The sequence below is a fragment of the Phymastichus coffea genome, unplaced genomic scaffold, assembly GCF_024137745.1.
Source record: "Phymastichus coffea isolate CEN01 unplaced genomic scaffold, Cenicafe_Pcof_1.1 PCOF00031, whole genome shotgun sequence".
NCBI classification, from domain to species: Eukaryota; Metazoa; Arthropoda; class Insecta; order Hymenoptera; family Eulophidae; genus Phymastichus; species Phymastichus coffea.
Window position 1 is genome coordinate 1,339,466 of NW_026706842.1, and position 25,447 is coordinate 1,364,912.

The following is a 25,447-nucleotide window of genomic DNA, read 5'->3' on the forward strand; positions in this document are numbered from 1 at the left end:
CGCAATCGTAAGGACAATCCTTGACCAGCTGTGTTTTGCGTACATTGAAACGGCTGCTAACGTGACTGTTCGCGCTCTTTTTCCAACTGCACGCACAAGCTGCCACAGGATTATCACGCGTGCGCGTGCATACGTTCAAACATGAGGATCTTTCTGCTGGTACGTTCAAAATTTCAGTCCATTGTATTTCAATAAAATTCGAAGAAAACCTCTTGCATTTTGCTATTCGTTTGCTCTTGAAACGTGCAAAATCCGAATAAATTGTTTGCTCTTCCGTCATTCTCATGCAATCGGTTATTAAAATGTTGAAACTATACGATTAAGACCTACTGATTAGTGGAAAATTAATTTTTCTGTCGAGTGCAAGCTAGTTGATGGCAAGCTGCTAACGAGGTATTCAAATTATAAGTAGTCGTGTAAATTTTAATTGGCTTTCGAGCTTCCCTCGGACGCTCCTGGCGCGCCGGCCTCTTTTCCATATTATGCATAGAAGGGCCATTAGTCTGTAAGGCTTTGCGCGCACTCGAAACAAAAAGCGCGATTATGTGTACAGAAGTGTATACGTACACCTTGCAACGGCGGCAGCAGGCTGGCGCGCATCGTCGATCTTCTACTTTCACGCGAATACTTGCGACTTTTTTTATTCTTGTTTCTTTTTACTTTTTTCTACAATCGAGACGGGGTTCGAGACGCTCTCCTCGTTTATCCTCTCTTTTAACTATCTCTCTCTCTCTCTTTACGTCTCTTGTGCGTTTTTTATCTTATTCTAGTTACCCTGCATCGACGTGTGCGCTGCTGTATCTCACATCCAATTTTATAATACGCGGTAGTTCTCGCGCTACGGCGCTTACGCAAGTTATCGTCTTTGCGAAATTTAGTATGATTTTTGTGCGCTCTTCGTTGTTCATAATTGCGCGCTGGAGGATCGTGCTCCCAAGTTTGTGTGTGTGTGTGTGTGTATGTGTGTGTGCGCGCGCGCGCATACGTGTGCATACCTGTATGAGCTTTGTGCCGTCGTCGAGTGACTGCCGTCTTTCGCCTGCTGCAACTCTCTCGTGCCGACCTATGAGCTCGTCTCATTGCGATAAAATTGTGCACGAAAATACATTCACGTGTGATTAATACCATCGACATGTACTGAAAATTTATAATTTGTTTTCGTCAATTATTTCACTTACATGACATCTAAAAACATCCGTAATAATTACTTAATGAGCTTTTCTTTTATTCGTCTTTAAATTTCTCTCATTCGAATGCTGTGGCTATTAAACGGTGAAACGAGCGCAACTAACACATACCCTGTGCACAGGCGACACGAGCTATAAGCTACCTGGCAGTAAATGTGTTTTACAAACGAGCGCGCGTAAAATTAGCATGCGCAAAGGATGAGCCTGGCAATGATCTATTAAAGAGACTCGTTTTTTCTTCGCGAGTTTTTCCACGCGCTCATGTTTCTTAATAGGCGCGTGCGGGCTGCGAGCATTAAAGCGCGAAACTGCGTTTTCATCGAAAGTGGACGCGTATAGCCGCTTACATATACCGGTTTAGACTTACCCGTTTTGCGCATGTGGACGCGCGCGCAAGGGACGCAGTGAAATTGCATCGCTTACATGATGAATCGCAGCTGGGAAAACCAACTACTGTTTTCACATTATTGTCGCTGGCGTTCGCTACTCAATATTCCGCGAGCGTATGATTTGTCAACGTCCACTTTCATTGATTAGTATACGGCTGCTCTCGCGATGCTTAGATTGCTGCGTCGTTGATGATACTGCGTGTGTTTTCTCCGTGTATTAACATCACGATCATGAATAAGCGAATTTTTGCAACGACCGCTATTAATTAGCCTTATAGCCATCGAATAAATCAATTTTTCTCGAAAGGATATATGGTTAGTTGAAAGTGGTTTAGTCGTCCCGCCGTTACTGTATGCTGCAGGTTTATCAGTCTTGCAAATCGGAATAGACGTCTCATTGTATTCGCATCAATCGAAAGCCAGACGTTGTCAATGGAGACCGCTAGAATTTTTATAGCCTTGTCAGTCGATAGTCTAAATAGCCAGGTCTTACTTTATCTATCTAATACACTCGACAACCTGCTAATTTACGATCTTACGTATTGATTCTTCGCCAGGCTCTCACACACACTTTGTATGCTTCGGTGACACTAATCGGGCACTAATTAATTGAATAAACCCTCCCCTGTATTTTAGCACGCTCCTGTATGTATCCGTCGGACGATGTAACATCAAAACAAGGAAGCTAGTGGAAGAACTGTCCACGGCATTTTCTAAAACGAAATCGCTTGTGATAGCTGACTATACGCGACACTTTCTCACCGAGAGATTGACGAGAGTGCAAGTATATGTACGTGTGTGTGCGTGCTCAAGCGAGCTAATTACCCATTCTTCATGTGATTATTAGGGGCTTATATAATCGATTAGCTCGGCGCGATGATTGTTCACTTGATTCATTCTTCTCGTCGCCTTAAGTATAATGAGGTGGCGGGTACGGAAGGGGGGGGGGGATTTCTAGTCTCGCGTAATTTTCTCATATGGGCCCGGATGTCTTGCAGCTCGCGATTTCGCAAACCCGCGCTCCAGACAGTCCTCTCTTCCCTTCCGAAAGTCGCGCGCGCGCATAGCTGAGGTTTCGACACGCAACGTGTGCCGCGCGCGTAATGTTATTGTAGGTATGCGCTGCGCACTACAAGCCCGCGACGACGACGACAGTCGAGAGTCTGAGATGTGTAACGAAGGCCAGTTAATTAATCGTGCGTTGGTTGCTGCTGCTCTCTCGCGAGATTGCTTATCTCGCAAGTACATTGTAGATTCGTTCATCAATTAGCTCATCCGACTCGTAGGCATGTTATTTGTAGTTTGGACTTGGACCTCTTTGTTGTTGTTGTTGTTGTTGCTTTGCTTGATTTTTTTTTTGTTTCAAATTTGTGAAATATTTATGTTACTACTAGTTCAATTTAGACAAGTGGATGACTTTAAAAACCAGCGTTTCTTTTGTGAACTATCCAATTTTCAACGTTGTTATACGCTATAAGAAAAAAACGTTTTATCAGATAATTGTTATGTTTTTGCAATTTCGATGCTATTATGTCGGAGAAAATTGTTTCAAGCTTTACCGTAAAGGCTTTGAAAAGTAAATAGGCATGAGTGAAGTTATCTTGATTACTTGTTCAAGTTTTATAATATCTAAACTGGTTTTCAGATTTGCGCTTTTGCCGGGATCCGACAATTTATTCGTTATTAGAATCAATATATTTTGTCACCAAATTATTGCCATCACTTTCAGTTCTACGTAATTGAGCCATCATTTTCCATACAGAACGTGCATGTGTGCGCAAGGTACTCAAAAATTTCAACCGACATTACGAAAACACTCAGTCTAGAAATATTACGAAAAAAAATTGTGATTTCGAAGGACCGGAAGAATAAAGATAAAAAAAATTGCGACGTTATGACGATAGCGGGTGTCGTTTGAACAAATATTACAATAGCGAGACTTTCATACTATCCCTATAAAGCCGGAGACCGATGTACCAGAGCGCGTTATACCAAAAACAGAGAGATCTTTCTGTACGCCGGGTGTATAATGCACGAAAGCTCCCAAAAAAAGCCAGGCGTCGAAAGTCCGTCGTGAGTGGCGCGCTCGTGTCAAAAGATACGTACTACCGGTCAGCGCACTTATGTTCTTTTTTTTCCTTCGTTTCTTTCGAGAGCACTTTTCCTCTTCGCGACGACGACGACGATCGGCAACATACACGCGACCGTTACGAGCATTGCGCAATACCGACGCTCCTGTCCCACTTTTTAATCTACGCTTTTCTCTCTTTGTCCCTGCCTGCTGGCGAACGCGTATGTGTCGATGACGAAAAAAAAACACGAAAAAGAAATAGTGAGGCGTGATGCGGATAAAGAAAAACAAAAATTAAGATCCCTCGATTCATTAATTATTTAGTCGGCGTACGCACCATTGCAGCGGATAGAAAGTTATGACGCGGGGGGGAATTAATTTGCGTGTTAATTGCAAAAGACTGTAGGTTGTACGAGCTTAGAAAAGGCATTGAAGTTTGCCCATTAGAAGGAGGATTTGCACTTCCGATTAACGAGTTGCGCACAAGGAAATCATGTCTAGGCTGTAAAATTGAATTTCGAATGATATCGCGAAAACTACCTGATTTTTTCCGTACCTCTCTCTCTCTCTCTCTCTCTCTCTCTCTCTCTCTCTCTCTCTCTCTCTTGCTCTCTACCATTGATCGTGGAAATGTTTTAATTAAGTCTGCAGTAGGAGCAGCAGCCATAGCCGCAGCGTGATTTCGCTAAAATCAAGCGTGTGTGCAAGGTGTGGAAATTGAATTATGTGTGGCTGTTGAAGCTGAAGGAGTTATACGAGGAGTTAAATTAAGTGTGAAATCCAGGCATTGTGTGTTACTTTTCTTTCAAAGTCACTACTCAAAGATGGATTGGATACTTTCGCCTCCTTGGATGAGCCACAGTGATAATGCCATTGCCACTGGCCAATGGAATTTTATTGTTCATTTTTGTATAAATCAAAGGACGGTAATTAAACGTATGTTGCTTCTAGGACTTTTTTTAAAAATAAGTAATTAGTTTGGTTTACGTAAAAAAAGAGGAAGAAAATCAGTGAAATGAATATCGAGCGTGCGAAATGTTATATTACGTCTGGTGTGTTCACGCGCTCAGGAGTGCAGTATGCTTTCTTTCCTCGACTAGGCAAACTTTATTACGCCAGGGAAAGAAAAACTTTCGATATGATTATCCGAAATTATGAATGTTGTCTGATTTGTATTATTACACGATTAATGCATAATTAGCTTAACGTGTAAATACTCAAATGAGCCGTTGACGTGACTCGATGAGAAAAGACGCGTGTTTACGTAATTGCACGAAGTAAAAGAAAGAAACAGTCGAGTGTAATCTCGTCGATCGCGTAAATTTTTTCTCCTATCACGTTCGATCGGTCGAACGCGCGAGCGCTCGGTTCGTTGTCCGTTTATGATCTTACAAGCAATAATATGAAAAGTCTAAAAGTTACCTAATTTTAGAAAGTCGCGGGCGCGCATTTAATCGCGACATTACATCTGCAATTCAAGCAGATCGCATTATATCGAGCATTTTCCACGGAATCGAGCGAATATCTGGGATCCAGCATTGATATTGGATCGCACGTGCGCGCACCGGCAATGCGTGCACGTACAATGGCAGGCGTTGGACTTTCTACGAGAACGGAACCCCTGGCATTCGCGGAATTCCAAGCCTTGGAGATCGGTATCGATCTAAATTAGGCCCATACGCTGATTTTTCCATTTTTCCGACACTGGGAGCGCGCGCGAAACACCGGTTTCTTCTCCGCATTATCCTTTTAATCGATCGATCCGAGAAATCGATGCTTTTCCAAGCTGCCAGCGCGTACGTACGCGTATGCGCACTCTCGCTTTCTTTCGGTGAACGGAAAGCGTCGCAATGCTATATTGCCAACGACAAAACCCGCTCCGCCCTGTATGTGTACATATCGCCAGTCGACTAATTTCGTTCGAGCCAATTTGTCGCATGCCGCGCAGCTTTTACTTTAGATTAATTTATTCGCGATTGATTGCAGGAAGCGGAAGTGACGCGAGATGTTCACGTGCGAGCTACTCATTCTTTTCTCACAACAATGTTTTGAGAAAGCGTTTGGAATAATAATTTAGTTTCAACAAACTACCATTTTTCCGTGATCGTCTATCGCTTCGTTTCCTACTTTCATCGAAATTAAATTTTCGCGTGTCATCATCTCATGTAATACATCGTCGATAATGCCGTAACAAAGGCTTTCTTCGTTCTGTGCACAGGCCTATAGAAAATGAAAAATGCGAGAATCTCTTACAAAAACAATACAAATAAGCGAAAGGACAATGGATAATAAAATATATCGAGGCTTAGTGGCTGAAACAGGCACAACAGTTATGCATCAAAAGCTTGTATAACAAACAGATATCCATTGAATCCCGAGAACAAGCATCCCACAATCAATTGGCGTTGCGAGAATAATCTGGAAACGAAGAGAAAAAACAATCTATCTGCATGGCAACCCCATCGACTCGCGCGATTCACACTTCCGTTATATCGCTTCGGTCTGGAGTCGAAGCAAAAGCCGAGGCTCATCCCAGAGGAGTGGATCGGCTCGGCAGAAACGTGCGCATTTGCAGTGCAACAGCAGCAATAGTCGCGAATTGCGAAAGCGAGGCTAATACACATAATAGAGGCGAAGAGAGCGCGAGGCGCACTTTCTTCTCTCTTTCTCTGTTTGTCTGGTGCAATGGCCGAATGTCACGATCGGCGATGATCCGCATGCACTCGCAATCGACGCAGAAAATTGATGCGACGATAGCGGCCAAAACTCAATGCTCAATCCCCGAGCCAAATGATACTTACATATATGCACACAGATCTTATACAAATGTTTAATTGGTCGCGGGGAATAGCGCTGCCGGTTAATGAGACGTTGCCAGCCGTTTCCAAGCCGTGGGGAATGCAACAAGAGCCGTGCACAGACGCCTGTACTCCGCTTATGCACACGCGCTGGAGAGAAGTCCCCAAAGCTCAGCAGAGGGAATAGTCAGTGTGTGTTTTCCAATCGATCTGATGATTTTGTTATATTCCCGCGACTAAGGAGATTCACCTCCCCATATGACTCGCGCACTACTGTATATCGCGGGTGAACTGCAATTATTGGATCGGCAGGCATCGTTTATCTTATTTCATCACATAAATATTGCGTAAGAACTCGAGAGAAGAGTTTGAGCCTTCCGTACTCGTGTGCTCTCAAATTGTTTTCATCGTGTGCTTTTCTCCTGTACACGCGCAGAAATTACGCTCCTCTGTGTTTTCTCTTTCTCTCTCTCTCTCTCTCTCTCTCTCTCTCTCTCTCTCTCTCTCTCTCTCGATTGATTGTGTCTGCACGACGAGCGCGCGAATAACAAAATTAACAGATATGTGCGTCGGCGCTCGCTCATAACAACGGTCTACTGGTTTCCTTCCTTGCCATTCGATTCGCCGATTGTCAGTCATGTTCGGTAATACATGGCTGAAGAGCTTACCTTGAATATGCAAAATGTCTAGCAACATTCTCAGTGTTGAACGAAATTTCGTACTGGAATTTTCGAGGCAAGCTACGAGCAGCGCGTTAAAACGTCGGTCCATTGTTGGCGTGCGCGCGCGCGTCAAATTTAATTGGTTCTAATCTACGAAATGATCAAGAGGCGGTACGCATACACGTGTACGACGCAATGCGCGCCACTCGATATAAACTATATTATCTTGTTATAACACGGTATCCGTTTGCGTGTCGCAAGCCACGAAATATCTACGCAAACATGCGCGTCAACTCCACGATGGCCGCTCTGTGTCGATACGCGCGATGCCGTGCTATATAAATTATGCGAATATTTTTATTGCCGGGACGACACGGTAATTACATTCGATTTAAACATTAGCAACAATTAATAGGTTGTTTAGACGTGTCTGATAAATAATCTTAATCGCTGTAGGCCGGGAAGGTAAGTACAACCTTTGATTTTCGGAACGTAAAAGTAAAAGAAAATATTGCGTTCTATCTATATAAATAATCAGCGCACATGGCGTGTAATCCACTCTGCATAATCTCAGAACCTTCTTCTTTGAGTTGGTAATGTCAGCCTAAGTTAAGACAAGAAAAAGCTAACAACCTCCGTGGTAACCGTCAAGACCAATAATAATTTCGAAACGGGATTACATAGACATGAACAAGATCGGGTCTTATTTTTCTTTCCTTCCTTGTACGTGTGTGCGCGTGCGTGTTTGTGCGCGTTCGTATTATAAACATCATTAAGCGTCGTGCCACTTGCGATCTCAACGGATAATCGGTATTGAAAAAGACCTAATTGATCTGTTAGTAGAGATAACGAGATGACCGAGTCGGCCGTGGGTTTGAGTGAAAGAGCACGTCTCGGCTCTTTATATTGCGTTCAAGGCCGCTCGAGCGCCATAACCAGAGAGAAAGAACAGAATGCTGTAATATCATGTCCGGCCCAAGCAATGCAGTAAGGCCCAGAGGGGCTAAAGAATGAACGACACCAGGCATGCGGGCCTAACGAGCCTTTGCCGCTCTCGACGCTTTTCAGATAACGTTTTAAATATTTTTGCTGAGAATTATTATTGCAGTCAAGGATTTTGCCGCGGATTTAACCCTACTTACAGCTATTTTCAAATTCTAGCTAAGATTGCTCTCCTTTTCTCTTTTTTCTTCGGACGATTACGCAACTTTTATGACAAAGCTTTTATAGTAATGACTTTTAGGAGTGAACGATAATTCAGCAGAGACCGGCAATCCGCCAATCTGTTTACCGTTAGAAACAAATTGCCGGCTTTGCGTTCATTTTTTTCGTTAAAAGAGTGCAAATATCCGCGGAAATTAGAGTGTGCATTAGGCCAAGTACGTTAGAAGCTGGCGTTCGTGCGAGTTTTTCCTCGTATACATTAGATTTGGAATGCATGTCTGGGAGGCGCTTTCGGCAACTTGGCAATTGTTGACTAGCTCGTAAACAATGTGGGTTCGGCTCAATTTAGAAACACACATTTTAAAGAGAATTAGAACAGCGAGCAGCTGGTCTGTAATCTGGTTTAATATCCCACGGCCAAATCATTTTTTCATACCGACGATAATGTGTTGGCTGTTAAATACTTAACGATTGTATCTTCATTTTTGTGCAGTGGTCAAACACCGTATCTGCCAATTCCATGCTTTTAATCAATTGCTTGAATAACTATTTATACTAGCGGTAAGCGTGAGCTTATTTTTTTTTAATTTGATTGAAAACTAGCTAACGTACAAGCGGTATCTAACTTTATAATCGCTTAAAAACCTGATAATTATATAATTATCTGGTATCTCCGATAAAGCCTAATTATTACGAACTGTTAAATGAGAATTGATTTGTTAAGCTTCAATCTGAATATCGTTAATCATTCATAATTCCACTCGCAAATGATTTATCTGGGCACGCAACAACTGGATTAAATGGATTTGTTACCAGCGGGGAGTAAGAGCACTTTTCCCGTTAATTTGCCAAATTCTCTGTATTGAATATTTGCACGCTCAAAAAGTTACGAAATATTCGTACGAAATATTAGAGATACAGGCGAACGCGCGCTTACTACACCTTTCCTCGTCGAATGAAGATGCCGACTTTATAATACATTATTATTCATCAGCTGCTATCGGATAGCAGCGTTCGCACCTTACCAATGAAATAAAAAGAAACAAAAAGTTTAGTTTTCACAGCAAAGCTCGCGATCTCCGACGCATGCATAATATCAATCGACGTACAATGCCACGAAAGTGTATATATATAGACAATTGCCATGGGTCTATTTAACGCCCAGAGAGATTACGTTATGTACTCTGGGAAATCGGCGCTCTATACTCGTCATACAGCCAGCTATATAGACACACACGCACACACATCCACACACAAACACCCATACAAACGAAGAAAGAGATCGGCGCACGACTTGTGCCTTCTTTACATCGCTGCAGCATCGTCGTTGCCCGCATGCGTTTTCCCAGTCTCCGTTCTACGCATTCAGAGAGTGAAACCACCACTTCTCCTCGAGTCTTGAGTTAGCTGCTGTTGCTACCTCGTGGGTGTTTATAGTGTCGTGCGCCGTGGGAACCGGCGAACTATCTCATTGAGCGCCAAACCCTCCTACACACAAACGCGCTCGCACGCGCATCCACATACTTCCATAGTTTTATATTAAACTCGCACGTGTGTGGGAGTTGACGTACGTTTGTAATAGTGTACAGTGGCGTTTAAAAGATTTCACGACCTACAATTAACTTTACGAGCTGAGAGATCCTCTGTTTTAATTTTAGCGGCATACGCTGATACATTTTTTTAGATGAAATTACTGATCAACTACATAATGCGTTGCTTAAATTTTTCCCAAGCAAATTTATCAATATTTAGCTGCTTTTGACTTCGTTGCCCATTCAATTGCAGCAAGATAAATCTGCGAAAGAGAGCGATCGATTGGGATCGAACCAATTTTCAATTCCAATGTTTCGTCATAGTTAGGATTTCGAAACGTCTTAAGATGCTGATCATTGTCCCAACCCAATTGGAAAAACTCTTTTAAAATCCCTTACTGAAACCCATTGGGCATTTGCGAAATTGTCGAGAGAACAAGCAGCAGCAGACCTTCAACTAGCTTCAACATAAATATATTTGTTGACCACCGGTCGAGAACTTTCCCATGTCAAAAACACGCGAACCGCATCTGTATACCGCGCAAAGCTTTTGTCGAGCACAATGGGACAGCCTGGCGTAGACACAATAGCTATTTAGCGGCGCGCGCGCAAAACACATCGATCATGAGCGAGAGCAACGTGCGTATACTTTGTATGCCAACTCTCTTATATTATAAATACGTAATATGTCGCTCGTCTCGTCTCTGTGGAGGCGTGCCATTTTCCACAGGCACATTACAGCGCAAGTCGGCTAATAGCGACACAAAGGGACACGAAACTCGCACACGTGTGTGTCACGCGCGTTGGAATTCAATTCTTTCGATTTACTCTCTCTCTCTCTCTCTCTCTCTCTCTCTCTCTCTCTCTCTCTCTCTTTGCCATGGCGCCTGTTCTTTCGTGTTTCTTTTTATTCAACAGACCACCTATGCCTCTTCGATGGCTAATTGAGTAGGTCGCCAATGCGTTGCGTTATGTTACAGCGCCTAGCGGCTCCGGTTTCCTTTTTAAGTCACTTTCCCACCTTCGAGTTAGATGGCTGCTTCGTAATTTCTCTCAGAGAGAGAGAGAGAGAGAGAGACATGGAGATTTTTTTTCTGCCAGAGCTACTCGAGTTTGCGAACGTTGTACGATACGAGTCTGGAGGAAACTTTTTTTTATTCTCTCACGCGGAAAAATTAGCTTCTCTACGGTTTAGTATTCTACGTTCCAATGTAGCTGATTGTTATGCCCGCTACAAACGTGCATCGTAACTTATGAAAGTGCTTTATTGTATATTAGCAAGCGGAAAATTTCAAAGATATTTAATATCAATGTCACGTGTGTGTTCTAATTGATGCAATCAGACGTGCAATCGAAAGCAGTACTGAAAGCTATTGACACGTTACGTTAATTGAGAATCGCGGTCAATAGCTCCCGTACAACTTTCATTAAATTTTATTGCCACGTTAAGCTACAGCTTTGCTGCAATTATTTCAATAACGAGTCAATGTGTCCACGAGCCCGATATTTTTCGTATTGTTACGGGAGTTGCGTAAGGAAAATCAAACACTATTCGAATTCGTCTTATTTAGAGCGTTAGTTAATTATATACGTGCGAATCATCGCGATGCCGTTGTGAATTTCGATAAATTGTAAAAGTGTGGCTGCAGTAAAGATGCAGGCCCAAACTAGCCGAGTTAACAATTTGCCAACTTGACGTTTTTCTCGAAGCGCGCGAGCTCATAAATAATTCGCGGCTATTATTTGCGAAACAGTGAACGCGCGCCCCATGCCAATTACTTTGATCGCCGCCATACCGCGGGAAAGTAGTCATTTCTCCGAAACTGAAAATTACGCGAACATTGCTCTTTAATTGTTGTTTGAGGCATGTATCGATTGCAACATGTAGCGCGGTCCAATGATGACAGACGCGCTAAAAATTGACGTACACAACCGACTCCGCATCGAATTTCCGAAATTCCTCAGCAAACGTATAGCTGGCAGAACAATGGGGTGAAAACAGCAGCATACAAGGGCACAGGTGTCTGCTGCCGCATGCCGGTTAGTTTCTTGAACTCTCGCCTTCGTAGTCGCGCTCGCGCGCGCTCGTATGTGTGTGTACGTGTGCACGTATGCGTGTGTGACTCGAAGCTTGCTTTCGTCGTTAGTCGTCAACCAATTCGGCCCTAATTAGGCACCACCAAGCTCCGATTTCACGTCCATGTGCATTACCTTTCGTGCTTTTCGTAATCACCAACGTGTGTGCCACGTCTGCTTGCGTGTGCGTACGTATGCCTGTGTTCTTGCTTCTTTTTTTTCCACTTGCAGCGAGCCAAGCGTGAAATCTCCATGCGTTAGATCTTTTTTTCTTCTCTTCCGCGTTGAATTTTCCCAGTGAACGCGTTTTCACGCGAGATGTGCAACTAAGTTGCAATGTTAGGAAATCGCTGCTTATTCTGATTTCTCTTCAACTTTTTCCTCATCGATCACGTTAATTTTTGTTTTCATGTTTTTCCTAGTCATAATTTTCATTAAAACTCGAATGCAAATTCCTTGTCTTTCTTGATCCTTTAAAACTATTACGTAATAGTGAATGAACGATTTTATGATTTTTAAATAGTACTTTTATACAAGTGTAAATAAGTATCATGGACTTAAATTTAGTGCAGCTTCTCTCTACTTTCGTCCTTGCTAAAGCGAGAGATTGAAATCCTGATATATCTTTCTTGAAAGGTAAAGACGAACGAAAAAAAACCGGAAGCGTGATAAAAAAAAATGCTTACTCGATTTGGAGCAGCTAACAGCGAAAGTAACAAATTGAGAATCACGATTTTCGCATTGGCAAATTAGGAAGACAAAGTCAGCGACAGCATGAAGAGCCAGGCGACGCAAATCGTCCTGGGAAATCGCATTATGAACGCGTTCAAAGATCGACTTTCTCGGCGTTGTTGTCCCAAGCGACGAAATTTCTCACTCCTAGCTTCTGCCGGCTCTTCTTCATTCGAGTACAATGAGTGGAATGGCCTTATACTTTGTTCAACCGAGCAATGTTCTGTCCCACGAGGTTTGCGATAGTACATTGAGCATGCGAAGAGACTTGAACTCTACCTTACTTTTGCTATTTTTTTATTTTTTACCTATGTTGAAAATGTACGCTGTTGAGTGGAATTTTTTCATGATTACTCTAAGTTTATTTAGACCTGTCTAACCTGTCTAACACAATCAGACAATAAGTAAATTTAATTTACATGTGGCGCAGGAGAATACTCCAGTGAGCTTGGTGTTTCCATTTTTAAGTGTGTGTGCAAATAGAGTCTGATATTTGTATCAAGTACAGATTTGTATAGTATTAGTTTGTTCACTATTGTAAATTTGAACTTTCCTCCGATGAGTCAGCAAATTTTCCTCCATTTAACATCAGATGTTTTCCATGTAAGTATTCGGCCTAGGTGTATACCTAGACATTTTACACGATTGTTTTATAAAATATATTCATGTTAATAATTTAATAGGGTGGCAAAAAGTTCACTTTCATTTTCTATAACTCTCCATGAATTAAGCCAACTTTCAAGACAGTCGTTTACATAAATTTCTAATAATTCAGATGCTATTGCTGTCTCCGAAAGTGATGTTAAAATTACTGTATCGTTTGCGCATGCTGCTGTCATGAAGTTTGGAAATTTCTTTAGATTCAAGGTGTACAGCAGATAAAGTGTTGGGTCTAAAACTCTGCCTTGCGGTATTCCTGCTTCTATGAACTGGCTTTTCAATAAGTTTTTATTTATTTTTACCTGAAAAATTCTATTTTGTAAATTAGATTTAAGAACCTCGTAGTGGCGCTTTGGAAAATATTTCTTCAGTTTGTGTAGAAGGCTTTGATGTCAGACTCTGTCAAATGCCTTGGCGACATTAAGGAATATGTCGGTGCAGTACTGTTTTTCTTCATGAAATTCCCTTGCAACAGATAATATTCGGTTTACTTGTTCTATCGTGGAATGGTTATGCCTGAAACCACATTGATGATTTGGGATAAGTTTTCTATTGATTATTACTGGGTTCATTCGAGCTAAGATTAATTTTTAACAAATTTTGGAAATACCGGTAAAAGACTAATCGGTCTGTATGAGGTTACTTGAGTGACATGAGATGCCGTTTTTCGCCTGTTAGTGCTCTAAGTGCTCTAGACTGAAGTTTATAAATGCAGTTTACGAGTCTCACGTTAATTAATGAGCGCCGAGCTAATTAAGTTGGAAGCATAAAGATTTCTTTGAACTTTGGAGATTACACAAGAAAGAGAGAGAGAGAGAGAGAGAGAGAGAGAGAGAGAGAGAGAGAGAGAGAGAGAGAGAGAAAGTAAAATACAATTTTGAAAACATTTGCAATTCTATCATAAACACGAGGCTAATCGAAGTTCATTCGAATCTTCCATCGTACTTTTCCGTTCATTATTAATTAAGGAAGTGTATACCAGCATCTATGGTGTGGTATGAACTAAAAAATTTCATCATTATTCGGGATAGACATGGGGGCTTTTGTTATAGGTGCTTGCATACTTGTAGCTACCTTTCAAAGGTTTTCATTTGCAATGTAAAAATTCTATTCACTGCTGACTTCATTTCCTTCTTTTTTTTTAAATTTCTTTGTTCTTTGCCAACTGTTTTGTATTGAATGATCTTTCAAGAAATTTTACACACTTCTATCTGTTACGTACGATCAAATAATAATTTCAAACATGATTGTCACCAACGCCATTCTTTAGTTCTTTCTAAAAAATGCAAATTGTGTATACTTTCTTGATAATATTATTCACTAGGAAACGATAAATCGTAAGCGTTTATTTATAGGTTTAATTTTTTTCAAGTCAATTTAGAAGTTTAAAATAATATAAACGAAAAAATTATGTATGGAAATATGTAAACTTTCTCTTCTGAAAAATAAAATGACTTTACAGAAAAAGACAATCCAATTTACATGCAAGATAGAGATATTTTTCAACAAAAACGAGTTTTCAATAAATGTCAGCAATGCTATCACATTCTAATATACTTCTACGTGCGTGACTTTCTTCCATCACGACTTCCTCACTCGCGAGTTAATCATCTGATTGCCTAGGAAGAAAAGACGGCAGGTCCATTAAAAGCTGAGACTCCGCAACACCTTTTTCCTGTGAAGAAAAACAAAACCAATCAACAACAGCAACAACGTCATCTCACACACAATTTCCCCGTCACTTGTCTTACCCAATCTAATTAACGATCACTCAAGTGCGTCGTCGCACGCTCCGGCTCTCCTCTGGCGTACACAATATGTACAGCACTTTACACACATACAGCTGCTGCTGTTATACTCTCTCGCGCGCATGCATATAAAGCCGCGGTCGAGAGTGAAGAAATGGAAAGGCGGTAGCTTTCCCCTCGTCGATAGTCGCCGATCGCCGTGGAAAAATGAGAGCGCCAATGGAATTTCAAGTGCCAACCATGGGGAAGAAAAAAAAATGAAGAAAAATAAAAATAATGTCCTAGCGATTTCCATTCGAATCGGTAGTCGCAATTACTTCCGCGCGCGCGTAATTTAAGCTCACGGCGCTTTATAATCCTTGATTTCGCGAAGGTCATTACTCTCCCCCGGCAAGGTTGGCCGCGCTCGCGCGCAGGAAGAAAACACGGGCGCGCCTACGAAATCACGCGCAGCGGTGCCGCAGCAGCCGTCGACGAATATCGAATGGCGGCGTGCTTTTCACTCGTGCGCTCTGCCCAAGTGCCGGCTAACTCACCACGAGCAATCTGCACCAAGTAAATGATTATTGTACGGGCAATGTACTGTCGCGACCACGGAGAAGGGAATCGGCAATTGAAGAGCAAAAATTGACGTGCGGAGGCGCTTGACTGCGGCGGCTAAGCAAGCGGTCACTGAGACGCGGTTTCACTTTCGTTCTCGATGCGAGGTCTGGACGGTGAAAATAAGTATATTTGATTATGCTTGCTCGAGTTCGATCACCTGTGTATTTTTCTGCATTCGTTCGCTTGTTATTTCCGAGAGAATTCGGTTCTCTGCCAGGGCGTGCAATGTGCTTCAATTTATTGTAAACACGTTACTTAAGATCTGGTCTGACTATATTCGTCTTTTTCTACTTTCACATTTTTTACGTCAGCCTGCGCGGTACATTCATCTTTTTTACGGATAAATCGCGCCTTCTCCCGATTCCTGCTACACTATCCAGTACATTTTCAAGTACCATTAACTCATCAAACATCTTCAAAACATTTTCACGGTATACATTCAAATGCTATTTAACACTACTTTTAAGATTATTAATAAATCCAAAAGTTTCCATTGATTTTAAATTTTACAAATTTACGTTGACCTGCATTTGCTGGTAAACGTGTCTCGAGCTTTCATTGCTGTTGTAAAATTCTCTGGTAGTTTCGTGGAAACGGGAACGCAAATAAATACTTGAACATATTTCACATATTAGTCGAAATTCCAGATGTTATTACGTTAAAGTAATATCATAAATGATCCTTAATTCGATCTAAATATCTCAGCAGTTCTCTCGCCGCGTTATATAGAGCAGATACTAATACGATATTCAAAGTGAAAGTCATATAATTTATGAGATTCCTAAATCAGAAATGTACTTTAAACTTATATCATACTAGTTGCAAACACTATGTTTAATTATTACTCAGTTCTTCACCGGTTTATCTGTATATTTTTCTTTTTTATTTTCTAACTCTAATCTTAGAGCATATTAAAGTTGGTAGACTTAGACCACTTGTGTGTGGCAATTTCATGGATTCAAATGTGCTAGCTCGCCCTCGATTCTTTACGATTTGCGGTATTTTGCGCCTCTCACTGCCACGATTGCATTAGGAACCAAAGGTATTGACTATTATAGGATATATTGGCCTAATGAAAAATATTATTAGCCACATAGAGTGTGGGAAATACTGAAATTGAAAAATTTATACGCAATCCACAACAAATAACTCGCATATTTTTGACAGAACTATTCTATACTTTATTTTGAATCATATGTGCTCACTAGCATTAAATTATAAATTCATCTCGATTTATTTTTAAACTGCTAAATAAAATTGGTAAAAAATTAAGTTTGCGGTAAAGAAAAGGATAATTTAAAAGATGTTATTTTTCATCGATACTACACCACTGGTTTGAAAGCAGCTAAAACGATAAACGATAATGGTTATATTAATTATTCACATAGAGAGAGGAATAGAGAAAGAGAGAGAGAAAGAGAGTGAGAGAGAGAGAGAGATTAGCGGGTACGCGGTTGCCTTGAGCGTCACGATTTTTCAGGCCGTTATTAGTTTATTCGCAAGCTAGTGCGAGAAAATCGATTAGATTTCCGCGGGAGAGCAATATCGTGCTAAAATCTCGCGGCGATATTTCGCGTGGACGTGCGCACGGGTGCAAACGGCCTTGGACGCCTTTTACCAACGCGATATTTCATTACTTTTGAGCTTATTGGACGAAAGCACGATCTCGCGCCCTATGTTATCAATGACATATTGCAATCAGTTCTCGCCACAAATATGATATTTTTTTTCCGAATAAGGTCGCCGATATCATACGAATTTTCGAGGCAAAACATCACGCTAACTTGAAAAAATATATATCCATAAGTGATAAAATTTCAGGTTTATGGCTCTGTTGCATCACGAGGTATATTTAAAAACTCAATTGAGAGAAAATTTCGAGGAACTTGGCCATTTCCATTAACATCATTTTCAAAATCTCATGATCAACTGAGAAACAATATTATACATTTGCATGTATCAAATAAATCATCGAAAATAATCAATCCCTTGGTATATCATTTATAAATCATTCGGATAAGGTTTTTAATTCCTGGTTAAGTCAAGTTTTCTTATCGGCGTTATAAAGAAAATGATAGATAACATATAGCTTGAGTGAGAGAGAGAGAGAGAGAGAGAGATTCGAAAGGTGCAACTAACTTGTTGCATTGTTTATTTTTTGTGCCATTTTCATATGTGAAACTTATATAAAGGGAACTGTCCTTACGGAGTCGATATTTTGACGTCATAAACAAATCCACGCAAACAATAAATATGGATCTTATTGTACAGTGAGCAAATAATTCATTTTGAATAATTTTTTATAAGATTATAAGTTAATACAAGCTTCCTCGTCGCGCAGAAAGCGACAAGATCAGAGAGCGCATTTTCCTGAGCGATAACCATCAGTAAACTCATCATCGGCTGAACAAGCAAAACAATCCGCTCTCATCTTTCTCTCACGACGAGCGGTGTGCTGCTGTGCGGTGCAGCGTGGCGGCACGGCACATCGACTGGCAAGAAAAAGTAAAAGTGCCCCCCCCCCCTCATGAAAAGCGACAGCGGCGCAACGGTACAATTTCCTGAGCGTAGCGGCTCGTCAGGCGTGGTGGTGGTGAGCGCGAGCGCGACGGTTCAAGGAGAGACGTGGGGCCCGAGTTACGACGCTCTGAATCTGAATCTCACGGTTGCCGTGCAACGCCGCTGCTGCCGCCACCGCACGGATTCGGGTCAGCTTAGCGAGAGTGAAAGAGTGCTCGCCGCATATATACATATAGGTTACGCAAGCACATGCGCCACCGCCCCACGCGCGATCTCTGGGTGTTCCCACCGTCCTTTTTTGCCGGAAGTCCAGCACGCGTGTCGTCCACCGTTGTCTTCGTCGTCGAACCTTTCGAAAGCATTTTTTTCCCCTTCTTTTACCTGCCTTCTTATGCTCTTTCGTTACCAATCTGATAGCCGTTGCTAATTGATAGATCGTCGATCACGATTGACGTCGATATAATTGGTGTTTTTATCCGCCAACACCACAGACAATAACTTGCTCGCGTGGGAGCTTTGTGTTTTTCTGCGAGGGCTCACTTTAGTGCGTGCCTGCTCTGCTTTATCAATTCTCTCTCTCTCTCCCTTTCTCTCTACGGCCAACTTGTCAGTTTGAAAAATGCACCCCAAAACAAGCCGGCGCGTTACATTTTCGCGATCGAGATGCGCTTTCAAACGGCACTTTCCTTGCCAAGTTTTCGGAAATTTTATGCTCCGTCAATTGACTTTCAAGAGAAATGTCTGCAGTTGCAAGTTTGTTTCACACTCATTAATTACAATGTGCAGCCTTGGAACCCTATTTTTTGGTTTTATCTTGCCCATTAGCATAATACGTAATCCATGTTTTACTCTTGCTCGTATTTTGCATCAATCTTCGAGTTGCAGAATACGCGAAGTTCTTGCAATTTTATATAGCACTGAGCGTTACGTTATACCGTTAAAAATCTTTTATCACACACCGTATTGCATAGACCGTTGAAATGCTAACAACAGTCCGAAAGCGCAAGCAACGTTGTGAAGCCCGAAATCTTGAGAATCTAAGGATGGGAAAATCGTTTTGTAATTCAAAACAGCAAGGAATATTATAGTTTCGTTTATGCATGTGCAGCCTAGAGAGACAAGCAACAGGCCACGTTAGCGGCTTCGGCCGACAATCTCAGTCTGAAATAACGCAGATTTTTGACAAATTGGTCTATCCCCGGTAGAGAGACGCGATAGCTGATAGCCGTCATTTCAATTCCACTCTGAAATTGTTCATTCAATTTCAACTCGGGCGAACAGCGGTATCCAATTATACAAAATCTTTCCCAATCGCGTGCTGGCACAGCTCGAGCGCGGGATTTTCAAAGCTCCCGCGCGATCGCTGCCCGTCATTACTCCAGTCAGACAAAGTCGATCAATCGATCAACAGATCGATCGATAGTCTATACGGCGGCCGACCTTTCCCATTCCGCAGTAATGTATATATGTGCACGCCGAAACTAATATCGGCGAATGTCACGCGTGCGCATATTAAATCGGTTGCAAGTACGAGCGAGCGAGCGGGCGAAACAGGCTGCGCGATACGATCCGCGAATTGGACTCGATTAGCGGTAGCCGGCCAAGGCTGCAAGGAGCCGGAACTTCCGATTTACGTGGGCGCGGCTAGGCCGTTACCTCTCACGTTTCGACACACGCGTGCATTCGCTGGTGCTGCTACGTGCATTACATATAGGGTCGGCGGTGGGTTCAGCGATCCGCAGCGAAACACTCTCACTCTCTCGGCCGAGCGCGCGCGAAAACTCAGCCTCTCTCGCGAGAAAAGGCTCTTGTCTATTTATGCGAGCGTGTGCTCGGCGCTTTGTTAGCGGCCTCATTGATGAATTTTGACGCGCCGTTGCCGCTAGACGTGCTGCGTTGCGTTCCGTGTAGCCTCTCTTTGTCTCGCGCCAAGCTGATTTGCCGTGGGCAATGCTCGATTGAGATATTTGTAATGGCGCCTAGACCAAGGATTTACCCGTCGCGATAATCCAACTTGATCACGAGCTCGTTCGTTTCGTTGACAAAGTTGCTAGATTACTGTGCAAGCAATTCAGCTCTATTCATTGTCGCCTCAGTAGATAAAACCGGTTCTAGTCAGCCAACGTTGGAGTAGTAGTCGAATCTATATATTTTCGTAGCGCCTATATTTTTCATTTGCCGCTGTAAAGACTGGCGAATAACTCTGCAGTATTGCAATAGCTTGTTGCAGTTACTGTACACGTGTTTAATGAGTTTTTAATACGCGCGTCTTGCGTATTTTTTCAACTGTAAGATTACAAAATCGTTAAACCATGGATGGCGCGCTGTCGGATCTTTTATACCAGAGTGATATATATTTTATGATATAGTTAAAGTTGAGTCATGAAGCTTAGTAAATCAAAAAATCATTTACGACTAAATTCATTTGATTAATATTTTAATTCTCAAATCGTAAATATTGCTTTTATAACTTCCTAGTATCAAGTGGAATTTAATTCATAGACATAATTTAAAAGAGGAAAAACCAACGAAAATGGAAACGTACGACGCGCTGATAGTCTAGAATTAAAATTTATTACTCAATCACGTAGTTGCCGTGCCCAGTAGAACGAACTTCCAGTTATACTCGTTTGTCTCGGCAACGTCTACGCAGAAGCAGAAGTACGTTGGCAAGTACACAATACGCACGCTTTGCCATGTAAGTTGCGCGACCAATATTGCTCGTGCGCACTTTACTTCGTGCTACTAAAATGTTATCAGTGAGCCGTGGCCACTATGTCGAGGGATGAGTGAAGCAGAGACAATTTTATGATTGTTGAGCAATGCTTGGTTGACTCTCGTGGCACGGCCCTCTGACGTTAATTACGCGTGTCCAATAATCTCTTGCGAAAATTGACGTCCGTCTTCCTACTGCACAGGCTACCGAGCTTTGTCTATAGTGTATCCTGCTTGTGCGTAACGCAATAACTGCTACCATATATTTTTCTTCTATAGTTTTTAACCAAAATATTCGCTCTTAAATATTTATACACCAACTGGTGTTTTAAAACGCGATAAGCAACTAATCGACCTACCGTTTGCAGGTGATCCCAGCATGCCTGCTGGTCCTCGCGGAAGCGCGAAGAGTTCAGCTACGGGCTCGCATTGCAGAGCCCCAGGTCTACTACGAGGAGGAGGATGATGCTCAACCAGCCGCTGAGACTGACGACTACAGCTCGCAGATCGCCTACCAGCCACGAACCAGAGCTCTGCCCTCCCCTCGTTCCAAAGACACGATACATGGCTCCAAACCACCTCCAGTGCAGACCATTCGTAACTACAATAAGGTCAACGACGATGGATCGTTCACCTTCGGTTACGAGGCCGCCGACGGCTCCTTCAAAGAGGAGACCCGAGGCACCGACTGCGTTGTACGCGGCAAGTACGGATATGTTGATCCCGACGGCAACAAACGGGAGTTCACCTACGTTTCCGGTAATCCCTGCGACCCGAATGCTCCGAAAGACGAGGATGATGATGAACTGGTCAGGAAACAGGAAGCTGATGACGTCTCCGGTCCAGCAAACTATCCATCGGTGAGACCGGTGCCACGACCCATCAGACCAAATTACCCTGCTACCACACAGCGAGCGCCTACAACCATCTTCCAGACTGAGTATCAGCTTGCCGACGACGACGCCAGCCAAGAGCTCGAGGAAGAGGCCCCAAGGGCTCAACAGATCCGCCCTTCGGCTTTCCGTAATGCTAGACCTCAGTACGTGACGGTCGCTGCGGCCGAACCCTCGTCTCCTCTGTACCAACCCGCACCCACGACTAGTCCTACCCTGTACCGTCTGGCATCGACGGCCGCTACTGCTCGCTACAACGCGGCCACGACCCCGGCACCCGTGCGCCAATCTTCGTATTACCAGCCAATCGAGACCAGCACGCGTGCCGCGGTAACTCGCGCTCGACCCCAGTCTGTTGCCATCACTCCCCGACCTCACGTAGCCCAAGTAGCCGCCCAGTATGTGTCACCCAGCAGCACCGAGCGTCCCGGAGTCGTGTTCGCCCCCCGCACCGTAACTCCGGTCTACTCGACCACCACGTCAACTCCACCCAGCCAGCACCTTGACTTCGCCGCCGAACTCGAGCGCTACGTCAACAGCGTGGGTAGCCCGACCCCCAAACCCCAGGTAGTCGCCACCCCCAAGTACGTAAAGGCCGCGTCGTCGCAGTCAGCCGCAGCAGCGCAGGCTGCCCGAGGCGAGCCGATATACCAGTCCGAACTGGTCTACGACCCGTCCACCGGTCAGTACAACACTCAGCTCTACCAGAGTCTGCCCCAGACGCTCGGCGATTTCAGCCTCAGTCACAAGCTGCAACCGTTCGTAGCTACGCAGCAGCAGCCGCTGGTCGGTCTGTCGCAGAGTCCGATCTACCGTTCAGCAGCCTCGGTGCCCCAGCCGGCCCAGCAGTCGGCCTCAAGAGCCCAGCCACAACCGCAGGAGGCCATCTACAGGAAGCAGCAGCAGCAGCTGCTACAGCAGTCTCAGCAGCTCTACGCCCAGCAGCAGCGCAGGCAACAGCAACCCGCCGCCAGCCCAGCTCACCAGAGGATCCAACTGCTACAGGACCCGCAAAGGGACGCTCAGAACTTTTATTACATCGCGGCGGCACAGGGACCCCAGCAAGCTCAGTCTCTCTCCGTTGGACAGATCGACCAGTTCCTCCGGGGTGGCGGCAGTTTTTGAGAGATGAGCCACGAGAATACGAGCACCAATCGAGTCACCCAACCTCCCTGCCCCCAAAGCTCTGTTTTTCGTAATAGCTAGTGCGACCGATTGCCCCGAGGATTCCTATGATCCGCGCTAGCGCCTCCTACGCGGCCTCGTTTCTCGTTTTCTCTTTTCTCTTCCGTCTTCTACTTTCTTTCTTTTGCTCTTCGCGTACCGCATTTCCCACTGTCACTGCCACTGCCCGGCGTCACATCGTCGGGGAGATAAATGGATGGCGACGTATTTATGACTTCGTGTTGCAGGCTAAGCCAAGCGGTGATGTATGAGTGGCAAATCGATCGGCCTCGCGAACACTTTTATAATGGAGATAATGATATCACTGCTGTCGCGACAATGGCGTTGTTCAGTGGACGCGAGGCGCCTGTTTGCTATGAGTATTTTTTCCACCTTCTTCGGAGAACAGAAGAAATACCTACTACGACTAGACAATTTAATCATTTTTCGGCTGACGCAATCTTGCGAAACGTACCAGGCTTAAATTATTCATTCGCATCCATTTATCAGCAACGACTTGCCGCAGTATTCATTATCTCCAACTGAAAGTACACTCGCAAGCTGAGGATATGTAAGCGTCAAGTCTTCTGCGTTATTTTTTATAATCCCATGTGGTCTGCGGCGGTCAAAAGCAAAACAAACGTTTGCCGATGGGAAAAGTGGTCCGAAATTCTGACGCGTATAGGAGCTTCGAATATATGATGAAAATCGAGAACGATTACACACTCCTAAATACTTTCTATTACGTATGTGTCCGCGCGAAAAGTGAAATCTTAACACGCACGAACATCGTGTTTTGGCGTTTCAATGGCTTTGAGCGGGGAAAGTTGTAAAAATCAACGGATTCCACGAGAGGTATTATGTTCTTCGGTAATATGTGACTTGCCTGCACAAGTAATCGATCGGTCTCGTTGGAAAAAGAGGTGTTTTCAAATGTTTCTTGTTGTTTGCAAGTACCTATGCAGTACACTTCCTTGTTAGATCGGCTTTTATCGTTAACCGCTAATGCACTAAAAGGACTTTTCAATAAGGACTGTCGATTCATTATGTTATTCGATGGACAGTTCTCTAGTGCGATACCTTGCCATCTGACAGCAAATCTGATTTCGCTTGCAATAATCGCGGGGGATCGCAGTAAAATACACGACGATTTGCCTGCTGTTTCGAACGAGACTGCAATTTAAACAATCCAAGATTGGGAGACCTTTGCTTCGTTGGTTGAGAAAAAAGGCCAATTTTGGCCGCGTGCTCGCGAGCGCGTGGGTGAAAGCACCACCGCAGGACAAGCAAGGCAGCGAGAAAGATCGACTGACGCAATGCACACTCACACATGCGAACACGCGAGATCAATTACACGACGATATTCCCCCATCGGTTTCGATCGGGCTCGCGAAAACGTTTCTTCGCAACCAGCTTTTACTCCTTCGTGCACGCTTGTGGCATGCATGGATGCAGCTAATTTGACTGACCGATCGGCTGAAACGATTTCCTCGCGAGGATTGACCGCGAACAACGAAATGTGTAACTCAGGAGAAAGTCGCGACGACGTCGATGCCGCAACCTGCCGTGCATTTAATAATGCGCCGCTGTCGCCGTACCGACGAAGGAGTATTTATGCACCGCGGCAAATCAAATCGACTTGAGCGCGTGTATCGAATTTATCACGCACTGCCGTAGTAAATACGCGGTTAGTTTGCGGGAGTCGAAAAGATGGATCGTCGATCGGCGTCGTAAAGCTCGACGCGCCGGGAACGGCAGACATTCAAATCAGCGTTGGAGTATCGAGTGACTGAAAAACCGCAGGGGATCCATGGCACAAACTCGAAACCGCAATGTTGCAACGCGATCGCGGAGACCGGCAGTGGAGGGAAAAAGCTTCGGCGAGCCCTCCGGACAGTGTTCGAAAATCGTACTCGCCAGGAGAAAACAGCGGGGCCGCCGGTCCGAGCTTGGAGCGAGATAGCGATCGATCTTGCGTATCTGTGTAAAGGTCAGCAGCGCTGCTCCAGATGCAGTTGAAAAAAGTGCCTCCCACCCTTCCCCGCCTCCTTCCTTCTCAGCGCTCGATACGCTGGGAATCGGTCGACCGAGAACGGTAAATGCAGGTTACGCAAGCAGCACTGAATTTGCACGAGACTCATGTGTATACGTGCACGTACTTATACACCTCGGGCGAACCTCTCCGGTTATCCGTATCGGGCTCTCGTCCATGCATGTGTATGTGTGGGTACGTAAAAGAGCACTCACTCGGGTGAGAGACTGGATTTAATACTTTTATATTGGCTCGATATCGTTTTGCAGACTGTTATATAAACAAACCTTCGCTAACGCGTTATTCGTGTATGTGTGTGTGTGTGTATGTGTGTGTGTGCATGCCCGCGCGAACGGAGTTGGCAAAAATTATACGCCTATTTTTCTCGATAAAACATGGGAGAACAATTGCTCGGGAGCGTTGAAGAAAGTCTGCCAAATGAGCTTGCTTGCTTGCTTGCTTGTTTTCCTTGGGACCGCGAGCCGAATAATCCTGGCTACG

The 25,447-nt window shown here is 43.8% G+C and overlaps 1 protein-coding gene across 1 annotated transcript; it reads left to right on the forward strand.

The window, feature by feature from the left end:
* LOC131663181 (nuclear receptor corepressor 1-like) lies at positions 1–23,747 on the forward strand. The gene is made up of 2 exons (XM_058933380.1): positions 1–159; positions 21,226–23,747. The coding sequence occupies exons 1-2, from the start codon at positions 142–144 to the stop codon at positions 22,873–22,875; spliced, it is 1,668 nt and encodes a 555-aa protein (XP_058789363.1). The 5' UTR covers positions 1–141; the 3' UTR covers positions 22,876–23,747.
* The last annotated feature ends 1,700 nt before the right edge of the window (positions 23,748–25,447 follow it).